This window comes from Sparus aurata, chromosome 4, assembly GCF_900880675.1.
Source record: "Sparus aurata chromosome 4, fSpaAur1.1, whole genome shotgun sequence".
Lineage (NCBI taxonomy): Eukaryota > Metazoa > Chordata > Actinopteri > Spariformes > Sparidae > Sparus > Sparus aurata.
In genome coordinates, this window is record NC_044190.1 from 15859983 (window position 1) to 15874400 (window position 14418).

The 14418-nt window shown below is 39.7% G+C and overlaps 2 protein-coding genes across 2 annotated transcripts; both read left to right on the forward strand.

The window, feature by feature from the left end:
* The first annotated feature begins 1371 nt into the window (after positions 1–1371).
* LOC115580674 (guanylyl cyclase-activating protein 2-like) lies at positions 1372–7498 on the forward strand. The gene is made up of 4 exons (XM_030415253.1): positions 1372–4502; positions 4599–4748; positions 5308–5416; positions 5555–7498. The coding sequence occupies exons 1-4, from the start codon at positions 4209–4211 to the stop codon at positions 5680–5682; spliced, it is 681 nt and encodes a 226-aa protein (XP_030271113.1). The 5' UTR covers positions 1372–4208; the 3' UTR covers positions 5683–7498.
* Positions 7499–8758: 1260 nt separating this feature from the next.
* Positions 8759–14005, forward strand: LOC115579980 (guanylyl cyclase-activating protein 2-like). The gene is made up of 4 exons (XM_030413767.1): positions 8759–9117; positions 9302–9451; positions 12681–12792; positions 12910–14005. Exons 1-4 carry the CDS (start codon positions 8917–8919, stop codon positions 13050–13052), a joined length of 606 nt encoding a protein of 201 aa, XP_030269627.1. The 5' UTR covers positions 8759–8916; the 3' UTR covers positions 13053–14005.
* Positions 14006–14418: the final 413 nt, after the last annotated feature.

Here is a 14418-nt window from a genome sequence, read left to right on the forward strand (position 1 = left end):
TTGTGCTTTGTTTTGACAGGGAGGCCTCTAGCAGCAGAAATTACACACTGTACATTTAAAATCATCGATCAGTTAGTTACAGGTTAATCAGTGTTGGCCGACTGAAAGCAGGATCGAGGGAAAACTGACATCCCTCGCGTCCACCTTGGCTGAGCTGTAATGTTAGCAAGCATCTTCTGATCCACTCATTAATGAGACTGTTACCTTTCAAGAGACAGGGATATGAACCTAGCTGGGAGACTTCTGGTTTTGTGCTGCCTGGCTCACAGCTGGTAACCTGCTTTACATTTTCGGAACAGCTCTGATATGAAAAATGCAGGAAAAAAACTGTAGTAACATTGCATAAACAGGGACGTTTTTCTCTTCTGTGGCTGCGAACAAAACGCAGTCTTTCAGTAACTACTGTGCTTCAAACTGAGCCTGATCTACACACTCAACTATGGTTGACAAAAAGTGGAAACTGCAGCAAACCTGCCTGTACCTTTCTCAATCAGGAGGGACTCACTGCTAGCCTATGTCAATCACAGGGTTGTCTGGCATGTTAGAAGCCATAAGCTTAGACATTATTGCTATGCCACTCTGACAGTAATAGAAGTTACCATTTTTTTAGCATAATACCTGACAAAAAGTCTCCCTACGAAGCACCAGAATGTTAAGCCAGACTTCACGTTATGTAAAAGAAATATCTGACCATGGATTATGTATCAATGGAAGAGTTAGTTTGGAGTGGGAGTGGAAGTGGAGGTCCGACCCCTGAGAGGAGAATCCCTCCATCAACAGCCTAATCTTGTTAGGCTTTGTGACCTGTCAGAGTAATCATAATGAAGGAGTACCAGCAAGTCACAGACCCGAACACAGACCTACAGTAATTACTGTTGATGAGTATGATTCGATTTATTTCTTCTTCTCTTATTTTTTTTTCTTTCTCAACAAATTAGATTAAATTTTAATGGATGATACTTTGTATTCTAGAATTGTAAATTAGTGGTGTTCCACAAACCTGACCCTCAAAACTGTGTTTCAAATGTACATCTGTGACGAGGCCTTGCTACATCAGTCCATGCTTTGTGCCATAAATACACACTGAATGAAATGATACAGGAGATGAAATCTACAGAGTGGTGTGGAAATGTGTATTATAATACCATATAACATTGCAAACAACAAGGCTCCCAATCAAATAAAGACACGCTTAGAATAAACCCTGGTGCCATTCACTAAATCCTCTTAGAGATGCACCAGTAGGTAAGAGTAAAACCTCTAGAGTTGGCCATGATGCAGCTGCTAATTTTAGATTAATCTCAAAGGTTGGCCTCCCACAGGTAGTTTGGCTTTCTCTTTGCTGTGTTTTCGGACAGGCTGTAATGTGCATAAAATAAGGAGTAACAAATGATATCACTTACCAGAGAATAGACAAAAACAACAAATTATCTGTAGAAAAATTGCCATATTTCTTCCAGTAAATCTAATTTCAATTTTAACGAATGACACCCCATACTATACGGAACAAATATTGATTTGTATAACCTTTAAGGATGGATATGAGAAATGTTTGCACTAAAGATATTTTTGTATGACATCAGTATATGACAAGTAAGAAATGCATTTAAACCCTTTAGCTCAAGAAAAAAAATGTACTCCTTCTCCCTTATCAAGATTTCCAGAATGTATGAATGTGCAAATATTTAACATATCACAAGGTTAACTGCCGGACACTTCACTGTATTCCACTGTCAGTGCTTTTGCATTGGACGCTTGTGTATGCTGACTTGAATTGGCTTCCAAACTATTTGCCTTGTCACAAATCCTGCAGACCCATGGATATTCAGACAGTGGCCATTTTCCTGTCACGTCACGCTAAGGTGGGAAGTTCTAGTGTTATGAAGAAGGAGTTCTGTAGTTTTCCATAAACCTAGGAAACCTGACAAATGGTTGTTATGTCATCGCTGCCTGATTGATCAGCAACAGTAACAGTGAGATGGTGGACAGTGAACATCTGGACATCAGTTGTCCTTTCAGCTGCTGATCAATCAGGAAGTGGTGAAATTGTAACCATTCTCAGATTCCTTGCATTTTTAGGACTTACAACCTAAACACAGCACTGAAAAGTGCATTTTAGACATAGGTATACGTAATCTTACTAAAATATCACAGACAGAATGGTAGATGGAATAATGGTCTTCTGAGACGAAAAATTTGATTTTTTTGGACAAAATTTTGATTTTGACCTTAAATTTGCTTATCGGGGTTCCACAAAGGTGACTTTTTCCTCACCCTGAGTATATGTTACATCCAGTCTGTATTTGCATGCATGTTGGTGGATTTTTGAGGCTGTATTTTTGGATTATATTTTAAAAAGAGGCACTGTGTTTCTGCATGGGTATTTTGGTGTAAAGGAGCCACCCTTGTGTAGATGGGGATCCTTAAATGTACTTGCACCCTGTTGCTGTTGTCATTGCAATATGGATCAAGTCCTGACAATGCCAAATGATCAGATCACCAGTGAAAGTAAAGAGGCATGATCCACGAATAGTTTCGATGGCTTCCTACCATCAAATCTATCCTGTATGCATATGCTGCCAAAGGACGATAGGGCAGAGTTTCAGAATTAACATTGTGAATATCAAATACATGTGCACAAAAAGCCAGAAATACTGTGCCTTATCATGACATGTTCTGTACATTTAATCACAGCTTGTTCAAAATACATCAGCTTGTTACAGACATCATTCTAGCAGACCTCCTGTTAAGCGTTAATCTTAACCACCTCGTATCAACTAACAAGGACTCAATTGTGAATCACACTGTTTATAAAGTGCCCATTAACCCTAACCCATTAGTATGAAATAAATCCCAAACTTTAGATCTGAGATTATTTCATTGCTTTTTTATTCTGACTGGCAGGACTCAATGGTTTTGTCAGCAAGAAGTCAGCAATTCAACACTGTTAACTGTAGAGCAAATCAACTATCTTATAAGATTTCGATTGATGGCTTGATATCAATCATTCGTAACTACACTGAGTTTAAAGCAACACATATGAAATTTGTTGGAGAATTGTTTTAACACAGTAAAATTATAGTGTCTTGATTCAACCCCCACAGAGATCCACTCTGTACATACGCTCAGTAGGATATTGCTCACTCTCCTATCCTCAGAGTTAGTGCAATCTAATTAAAAGAGATTGATACCAATTCCAAATTAGCATGACCTAGAGCTTCTAAGTCTCTTAGTGTCTTTTTTTCTGCACTGAAAAACAACACTACAGCTGATTAAGGACAGCTATATACTTGGGTATCAGCCAATTGGCAGGTAAATGCAGTGGAGCAGATACTAAGATCCTTTACTTAAGGATTAAGACACAGATACAAATTGTCATCTTGGCCAATTTCTTTTCGTCATTTATCAAGTCCATTCCTAGTGTTTTAAACTGGTGGCTTTCAAGTTTTTCCATATCTCAATGTATCTCAAGGCCCGAAACGTGGCCTGTATAGTTTTGGACTAGAGCCATGCTGCTGATATTAATGACATGTTTGAACATGGCCTGGTTAACTTCTAAAGCTGCACTCAGTTTTGAACAACATTTAATGTGGAATAGTTCGCTCTTACAGACAACCCCAGACAATAAGCAGCTCTCCAGAGCCTTAGCTTTTTTTGGATTTCTAACCTTCAAAACACTTTTTTTTAGGCACATTTTAGGCAGAGTCATTTTGAGAGGAAGACCTCTGATAACCTAAGCTTCCTGGTAAGTTTTCAACAACAGACATTCCAATTTTGAAGGTAGCTGGCTCAAGAAAGACATACATGACTCGAGGCGAATGCTAATGTTGCATTCCAGGACATTTATGCTGACATTTATTACATCCAAGTCTCAGTTTGATTCACACTCTGCCCAAACTGGCCTTGCGTCGTCTTCCATATATCGTCTTCCATGACTTCCTTCATAAGTATTGCTGATCTAGTGCCTTGTTATCAGCAGTGGCATTATACTGCATGCTACACTGTTGGGCTACAGATACCTTTAATAATGAGGCCTGTCACTTACACAAGTTTGGCCCAGACTCACCTTTAGTTGCAGATCTTCTTAACTTAGAGAGGAAACCCCACCAAGCTAATACTGAGGTAATCCTGAGGCCTCACTAATCACTTCTGTCATATGCAAACTGGAGCTCTGGGATTCCACAGGGTTATAAAAAACACCTAAGAGTATGAGATCCCATTTCAAGTCTGGTCACTCCATCGTGGATTACGCACTCATACTACATGGCTACAGGACTTTGGACTTTTCAAATGACAAGCTAACCATGGGGCAAGCACAACAAACAGAGAACAATCAAGAAATTGATGTCAAAGTGCTTCAGGACATGTATAAAAAGTTTGTCATGGAATGCCCAAGTGGACTACTTTTTCTGCATGAGTTCAAACGTTTCTTTGGTGTGGAGCCGACAGGTGAAGCGTCTGATTATGCGGAGAACATGTTTCGAGCCTTTGACACAAATGGGGTGAGGGAGTAAAAGCTGTTACAGCCTGGCATATTGTTTTTTATTACCAAAATGTGAAAATGTGACCCATTTGTTCTCGTTCAACCTACCTTTCAGGATAATACAATTGATTTCCTTGAGTTTGTGGCAGCGCTGAATCTTGTTTTCCGGGGAGACTTGGAGCATAAACTGCGCTGGTCATTCAAGGTGTATGACAAAGACAACAATGGCTTTGTGGACAGAAAAGAACTCCGGTCAATAATTGATGTGAGTCTAAATCTGCTGAAGATGGAAAAGAGGATATCCTTGCAGAAAAAAAAGCATTTTGTTTCAATTCCAAACTTAAGTAGGCAAATACAGCAGCACAGAGTATCTATAGTATTGTTTAAACATCTTCATACTGTTCATACCTACTGTTTGGCTCTGTAGATGAGGCTGTGGACTTGCTTATTGCTTAAAGTACTTTTGGTTTGACAGTGACAGCAAGCCAGCATGCATAATACTAGGACCCTGAAACCAAGGCAACCATATATATTGGAGCCATGCTCAATCATACTTTATACACCAAAACTGAAAATTAATATAAGTCTGTATCTTTTCGCTGTGAGACTGCAAGTGTGTTGTTTGAAATCTTTAAAATCAAACTGTTGTACCAGTAAAATAAAACAAAATGTTTTTTTGTTTTTTTTAAATAGATGTGATATTAAACTGTATTAGTTTTCAAAAAGTCCTAAAGATGGTCAAATATATTCTTGCTATTATTGCGTGACGTCAGTTAATATGACAATATTTTCCACAATATTTCCTTTTTCTCTTTTCCATCTAGAGCATCTATCGGCTAAAGAAAAGCGCAAAGAAGGAAGACTTTGATTCACAACTTACAGTAGATGAGGTTGTGGATCGAATATTTCAGGCTGTAGATAGTGATGGAGATGGTAAGTATTCAGTCACATATTACTTTTACAATGCAGTGAAACCGCTTGCGGACTAAAAATAGCCGGAAAGTATTATTGTTTTTTATCTTTTTTATCAGCAGAGAACATTAATCTTTCTTGGACTTTTTTGACCCACAGGTCATATTAACTTGGAAGAGTTCATCAGGGGTGCACAGCAGGACCCCTGGGTGCTCAACATGGTGAAGCTGGACATGAATCCTGCTGGATGGGTCATGGAGCAGAGGAGGAGGAGCGCACACTTCTGAAATGTCAAAGCACATATGCCTTTCCTTTGTGGACAAATGGAAAACAATTACGACAAAAAAACCCCAGCTAAAATCACAAGCTCACTCACAGCCAAATCAGGATCCATTATGACATGTTTGTCAGCATTAATTACACTGAACATCTCACAATTAACAGCATGAACGCACAGATAAATATTACTTGTTTGTTTTTTGTCTTTTATTACTCTTAAAAAATATTATAAGGATTCAAATAAAAATGTCTCATATTTGGATCCTATTCAAGTAATGATTTGCATAGTGCATGTTTATTATTCAATATAGTTTGCTTACTCAAGTCAAAGCCTTCTTATCGTAAAGTGTTATTGTTTTTATTTTTATTTACATGTAAATAGTAAATGATTGTCTGCTTTTTTATCTTTGCTTTTTTACTATCTTTATTATTTTTTATTTTCTTTGTCGGCAATTAATTAACACCTCTAGGATGAAATCCTAATTGCACATACTGAGTTTAAGTGCATACTGTAAAGCAATATTGTTCTACCTGATTACTTAACTGTTGTTAAAGGCATGGTTGAACACTTATGAATTCAATTCAGTAAAAAAAACAAAAAACATGAGAAGTCACTGTCATGTCCTTCTTTCCAGAATTTACAAATGTGTGCTGATATCTCATCTCCACTAACAAATATCTGAAATACAAGCTCAATTCTTTCTTAGAAGTGTCATGTTCTCAGAACCATAAGGTGGTTCCCTCGGACTACGAGGTACAGAAACCGCCTGCTCTCGGTCAGAACCCCTAACACCCCTTCCTTCCTGTTAGTTATTCTTGCTCTACAGGATTACCTGTGTGTGGCAAACCTGATTTTAAAGTTATGAATCAGTTGAGTGAAGCTTCTGTGCTGCTACCCCCACACAGCGTATTCAAACTCTCGTAAAAGTTCATAGGTCAGCGTGAGACTCGTGTGACATGCATCACAGTAATGTTAGGGTAGCGTAGCCTGCCCCCTGCCTGCCAGGTAAAAACAAAAGCAACATGTCCAACAAGGCCGGTAAGACTTACAATTCACCGTCAAATCTAAACTCTAAAAAGTTTAGAAGATATCCAGATTTTTTTTAGGAAGAAGAGGATACATACAGTCAGGGGCATCCAGTTCAGAGAGGTCCAATGCAGACAGATCCAGCTCAGAGAGACCCTGCTCATGGAGATCCGGACAACAGGATAGCTGCTCCTCAGATCCAGAGCCGCTGAGAAGCTGAGGCTGGGAGGATTAACCGTTCTATCACGCACTGTCCAATGATCTGTCATTGAAGAGAGGGCGCAATCTCAGCTAACCTCCCTTAAATGTGGGCTGGACTATTGTATTTATTTCATTTCATTTCATTTTATTAAACAATGCACCGTAACACCATCATATATTCTGTACCATCAAATTAGTTTAACATAACTCACATATGTGGGCAGGGCTGTTATATGTTTTGTGCCCTGTTTGAGAGGAGTGAATCTTGGCACCTCTTCTTTGCCCATTTTCCATCTCTTTGACATTAGCTAATTCTAGTACACTGTTGAACTTGCTAAACATTTTCACAGCTTCAAGAAAGTGGCTCTGGTTTGAGCTTGTTGAAGACTCGTTGTCATCCCTAAAAGCCTTTCCCCGTCTCTCATGAGCGCTATAAAGTGTCTATAATAAAGTAGTATAAAGTAATCTGATCAGAATGTCTCAGTTTCTTTGTTTCTCCTATTACCTTGTTTTGAACACCTGTTACATGCAGCATGCATTTTCATCGGCTTTGGAATCTGCACGCTCTTGCATTTATTTTCAAGCTCTGCTTACCAGTTGTTTACCACAGTCACTCCCTCAGCAGTCTTGTTTCTGGAGTTCTTAATTCAGAAAAGGCTGACAGTTTAGCCATACAAAGTGTCCTTTAAAACAATCAGCCATCTGAATTTCTGGGACATCTAAGAGCAAGATGGCACTACGTGAGTTTCAACAAGGCTCGTGGTTTCCCCAGACTCCCCCTCCTCTATGGCCTTATCAGCTTAACTTCATCTACTGTTTCCCTTCCTGCAACCTCTTCCTCTACTCTTCCTTTCCCGTTAACTATGATTGCTTGATCAGCTGTAGCTTCTGTGACAGGTGTTGCATCTAAAGCCACTTCGAATTTTGTGTAAAATAAGTTTCCTTCCTTAGGTTAAAGGAAAAATGTCTGAATGTTTCTTTTGGAGCTAGTTCAGCTCCCCTCACTAGGATGACTGGTTAGGGCTGTTCAGAAAGTGTTTTTCAGAATTGGCATTACAGTGTTGTCAATTCCAATGCTAATGCAACTTAATGCAAAGGATACAAAAACATCAGTCCACCAAGACCAGTTCTTTCCAGAGGTGCTAACACAACAAAATTAGCAAACCGCCTGAAGAACTGATACGCTGACCTCTGTAAAGAACCTGAGAGGTTTCAACATCAATGAAGCATTTAACAAGATGCCCCATAAACAGCCTTACTGTTGCTGTGTCTTCACCTGTTGTTGGCCCAACAGCCATCTGCAATTCTAACACTTAACTAATCCTTCTCAGAGCTAATAGGCCTGAGGAATCTCAGACAGACAAGTTCCCATTGATAGGAAAATACTTTTGGTCAGGGTAAATTAGCAAAGATGCTGGGTTTTTTTTTTTTTTTTGTACACAGAGAACCCAAGCTTTGTTGTATCTATCTTTTGATGAAAATCTAAAATGTGATGCTCTCAATGTCAATTGTTAGCTTTAGTATCTAAAATAGTACTGAATAAAGATATTTTTCCAACCATTGTATCCGTGCTGTAAATTCCGTTATTAACACTAATTCATACAGTACATAGTATATCTACACACAAGAAAAGGGTCTCCAATGCTAAGTTGTCATTTTAGTGTAGATATAGTGTTATGTTTACTGGTGTCCTCGGGTCACTAAAGGTTCAAGATGGGATCAGGTGTGTGGATTACTGTTCAAACTCAGCTTGTCAAAGACTTAGAGTCAGATGCCATGGCTAAAAATAGGCTTCTTGGTTGGGGTCACATGAATCAGTTATTATACACGACCTACTTCACGACCCTTGAGCTGTTGAAGGAACTGTCAGTGACAGCCATGAGGTGGACGCTCAACAATTTGCTCCTGGCAGCCTTAAGAATATTACTTTACAAAGGCTTCTGTATTGATTAATTTCACTCACATTCTCTCAAATTCTTAGCTTTTACTGCAGTGGTAGGGTTTGGATTTCAGTATGGGTCAAAATCAGCAAATACAGTCACAGGAAGAAGAACTGGAGTTAGAAGGCATCCAGGACCTCTACAGGTCATTCATCATGGAGTGCCCCAGTGGATCTTTGTACCTGCATGAGTTCAAGAGGCTGTTCGGAGTACAGAATGGTACACCTGAATCAGACTACATGGACAGCATCTTCCGAGCATTTGACATGAATCATGTGAGTAAAAAAGCCACTTATAAGTAAATTGTTGAAGTCCAAGTAACAGTTTCTTTTCTTTTTTTATTCCTGCCCTGAAACCATTTTGAAATGGGTTTTTATTACTTTGAGCACAACACTTCTCTCTTAATCTGACCCAGCCTTCTTTGTTAGCGTCCAACTAATAATCTTTCCCTTATTTCAGGACAACACAATGGATTTTATAGAATATGTAGCTGCAATTAATCTCATTCTGCGTGGAAAAATTGAAGACAAGCTGCGGTGGTCTTTCAAGGTGTTTGACAACGATGACAATGGCCGCCTGGACAGAAGTGAACTACGGAAGATTGTTAAGGTAAAAAGTTTAGATTTTATAAAAGCATTTTTAAAGATCCATTTTGATCTTAAGAACATGTCTGTGTTTTTAATGCTTCTTTGAATTCCAGCAACCTAGCGGCATAGAGTTGTTCATAATAATCACTGAAAACATGTAAATACTTCACACAACTGTCAAATATTAAGATATTTCTGATGCTGAATTAAGGTCAAGTCCAGCCTAATTCAGACGTTTCTCACTTTTAAGGAATTATATAGAAGCAATATTTTGAACAACAAATGGGGACGAGGAATCTACAGCACACATGCAGCTCTCTGGTTGTACTTAAAGTCTGTTTAAAGCAAAATCAGCCATTTTCTTCTAAACACATTAAACAGGTCATAAATGTGTTTACTTAAAACATGTAAAAGCCATTCGACCATTTAGAATTTAATTTTGGAGCTAGGCTCACAAACTGTTTTTCAACATTTCTGTGTTCAGGATTTAATGGGCGGGTCAGAAATCATGCAAATCATGGCTGCGCTACGTAACGCGGCCATACGATTTGCATAAACCAGGCCCTACTGCGAAAGTGGTATAAATACGTTCAGCGCGTCAGCTTCAGCGGTTCTCCCACTCGCTCTCCAGTCGTTGATAGCATTGCTTACAATAGTTTGCAGCTAGCTAACCAGCCAACCAGTCAGCTAACCAGTCATGTCTCCTCCACATCGCTCTGCATCTTTCCTGGATGCCACAGTGTGCAGGGTGACAGCGCTGTTAGCTTATTTAAGTTTCCTTCGGATGACAACGTAAGGAAACGGTGGATCGATTTTGTCAAGAGGAGCTAACGTTACTGTGGGGAGTTAAACATCACCACCAACACCCGTCTCTGCAGTGTCCACTTTACCCCTGACAGTTTCAGCAACTATCACCAGGTAATGTCTGGATTTCTGCAGAGTCCGTTGACGCTGGTCACTGGGCATATGTGGCCGCCGCAGCCCGACCCTCTCCGTCCTGCTGACGGCGGGTCCGACCGGCGGTATGTGGCGGTCGTATCAGGGCCGCATTATTGGTGAGCCGTCCCAGTGTGAACGGATAATCCGGAGGCGCGGAGCGAGGGCGTGTCGGTCTGACAGTCTGATAACTACACAGGTCCTTCACTCAACTAAATACAGAGAAATGTCCCACAAAGCAACGTTACAGGACTGAACAAAAGTAACGTAGTAACTGTAACTGTCTTTGGCAACTTATATGAGGAAAACAAATACCACAGCTGTATGTGGAGAAGCGTCTGTCCTCCCGACTCTCCCTCACATTTCTGCTCAGAAAACAGCATCTGTCACCGGCAAAAACTTTAACTCACCGAGTGTTTGTGATGAAAATAAATCACCGCGACCGTCAGCCCTCCTGACCGAGAATTCAGGGAGCCTTCCCCCAGAAAACAGCCTCCGTCCCCGCGACTGACAGAGTCAGACAGCATCCTGTTTACTGATGGTGATTATGTATAATTATGTAATTTAGCGCCAAAAACTTAACTCCGTCACTTTCCAGGATGTTTGGTGGGTCAGGATCTTAATCACTACACATTATAACAGCATCTATATGATTATAAACTGTCCGCGGGTACACCTGGGGCACCGACGTCATTAACATGACGTGTACCGTCACGCTGTAGGCTGCATCCTTGTGCAGTACACGGAAGCCCCCCCCCCCAGCGTTTCACAGCAGAAAGAAGTGCTTGTTTTTCCATGATTTTGAGACCTAATTTTATATAGCCTACTTATATACTATACTAATGTTATATACCTCATTTTATATACTTATCTTACGAGGTAATATTACCGCGTAAGATTACTCCTCACTGAAAAAGTGCTCAGATTAGAGTAACGCGTTCTGGAGTTTTACGTTTGTGTGTAATGTAAAACATGGACTGTGAGGAACGAGGCTGAGCACTATCAGTGTCTGACTCAGAGTCAGTTTCTGGCTCTGATGGTTCAAACAGGTCCGGCTGGGTCAGTCCGATGATGCTGCTAGCTTCCATTGTCACTGTAGGTTGCGTCCTTGTACAGTACACGGAGGAGGCTCCCCTCCCTGCGTGGGTGTGGTTCCAGCGCCTCTAACTGACACGCCCCCAGTGTTTCACAGCAGAGAGAAGTGCTTGTTTTTCCATGATTTTGAGACCTAATTTTATATACTTGGCAATTTTTTTAATCTTTCAAATTTGGCTCAGTGGTCAATGACACATGTTTCTGTGGTGTGACAAACTCATAACAAAAATGTATTTCTTCTTTACACGGACTTTAAGCACAGTTGTAGTTTTAGCTAAGTGCTAGCATCCACATGCTAACATGTTCACAATTACAAGGCTAATATGCTGCTATCGAGCAGGTATATTGTTAATGTTCGCCAAGTTTAACACGTCAGCATGCTGATAAAGTAATGGACAAACTCAAGTATTTACCTGATGATGGGACTACATCTAAAGTTTTTATTTATCAATCCTCTTGATCCTCCACAATGATTGTCCGAACAACATTTTATAGTAATCATTCGAGTAGTTTGATGGCATAGTCTGGACTCAAGTGGTGGATCGATTGACCAATTGACCAACTGAACAACTAGCAGACCCTCACACCGACATTGCCATCCCTAAAAAATATAATGCTACTCTTGCTAAGAAACCACACAGATCGTCAACAACATTACATATCATTACAACATCAGAATCGGTCTAATTTAGTCTGTCCTCACCATGTAAAGGCTGTATTGGACATATGTGCAAGCAACTCAGTACAACATATAATTATGAGCATGGTTAGGTGGTCATAAAAAGAGCAAAGGAGGATATCAGCTGGAGTAGTTTATGGGTGACACTGTCTGCGCGAGGAGGAGGATGAAGTGGGTGGCTAGGACAAAAGAGTGCAGAACTTTCACTCAAGAGACGACTGTTGGTGTTCCGTGCCAAACCCAAAGTAACGTGTGACATCCTCGTATGAAATGCATGATGTATCTTTAAGCTAACAAATGTCCCCCAAACCTTGTTCTTTTTGTTATCTAAACCAATACGTTTTGTTTGCAAAACCTAACCAACTAGTTTTTGTGTCCAAACCAAAGAAAACTGAAACCGTTTGACAATCAGATGACAAAGAAGGTGTGTTGCTGTTACTCTCCATCAGTCGTACTTAAAATGGTCATATAAGAATTTCATGGAGTTCAGTCGTGTAGGTTTAACAACATGTTGTTCAAAATTGCTGGATTTGTCTTACAGATAATCTACAGGATAAAGAAAAGCTCTGCATCTGATGGATCAGGAATAGGGAGCCTCACTTCTGAAGAAGTTTGTGACCGCATTTTTCAAGAGGTCGATGTCAACAGCGATGGTATGTTGACTGCAAACTCAAAACCATCGAAACCCTGAAACCTATTCCTTAAGAAATAAATATATTTGCTATTTAGCCATAAATAATTAAGTCAGAGTTGCTTTGTCTGTGCTGCAGGTGAGATTACACTGGAGGAGTTTGTTGAAGGGGCTCAGAGGAGTCCGTGGCTTCAGAGCTTCCTGCGACTCGATGTCAGTTCCAGCGCATGGGTCCAGAAGTACATGTGTGATAGGAAACTGATGAGCTCCAAAGATTCCTGAGGGAGTTCAAGGTATATGGACCAGCCTGATAAATGGAAAGGGACCTGACTGTGAACTTATGGAATAAGCATATATTCTTACACCAACAATGTGTGAGAAGACTCCTCTTGCCTTCATATCATTTTTTATTTATTCATTTATTTTTTATATAAATACAAATGGAAATGACAGCTGATATGTGATCTTCTCAAGCAATTCAGACTTCAAGACTAAGTCCATGTCACCCTGATGACATCATCAGGGTCAGTTTCTCAGACTCGACAAAGCTCCTCCAAAACCAGACTGGGCGTTGTTTCCATGACTACTCTCTGTTGTGTAGAAGTGGGGCAATGGTGGCCCAAAGGTAAGTTGTCAGTTCAAACCTGGACCAGCAGGATAAACCTGGTTAGGGGAAAAGCCCTGGCTGCTTCAGTGGTGCTGCTCAGTGGCCAGCAGATCAGAATGTGGTTATACTGAGCAGCTTCAAGGTGTGAATGTGTGACTATGTGGATGTGAATTCTCAAGAGATTTAAGCTAGTCAACATACAGTTTGCACAGGTACACAAATCACTTGTGCTTAATTCAGACTTGGTTGAATGTGACTTGCTGACTCTCTTAGTTTGCATGTTACATATTTTCATTCATATATACATTCACAATGTCTTTGAATGCGGTTTACAAATAAACGTTTCCTTTCTCAGAAAGACTGTGAGACAAATACCAAACAATGAATTCTGTCTAATTGTAATTAGCTAGTCATTAAGTTGTGTTTATTTTGTTGGTGCAGATATGATGATAATATGATGGTACATGGTGTTTGCAATGGGTTTTATTTCAAATGGGTGCAATTTATTTTTTTTGAATGAAGCCCTGAATTGGCGTTTGCATAGTGTTTGCCTTGAATTATTGAACACAACACAACATACCACACCACATCCTGTGTGTATTACCATGGATTATAATTAATAAATAAATGTAATACAACTTGAGTCCTCCTCATTCTGAGTGTAATTTATTGTCTGAGAATTTTCATTTCATTTTTTATTTTCACATCAAACCCGCAACTGAGGAACAGTGTGATTGTTTATTTATTCATTTATTTATTTATTTATTTATTTATTAGTTGGATGAAAACCAATGTTTGCCTGTCAAACATATTGAGCTATGCATGTTCAGAATATAAAATCAGTTATGGATGGATTTTAACAACACGAAGGTTAAGGGCTACAACTTAAAAGACAGACTTAAGTAAATATTTGGCAAAGTCAATGTGAATTTCTACAGTGATATTAAAAACTGCAATGTCTGGCACTTCTAATTCTGTTCTTTGGCACTATCTGGTGGTAGTATCAAGAATGACACTGTGGCAGGAGGTTATGTTAGAGTG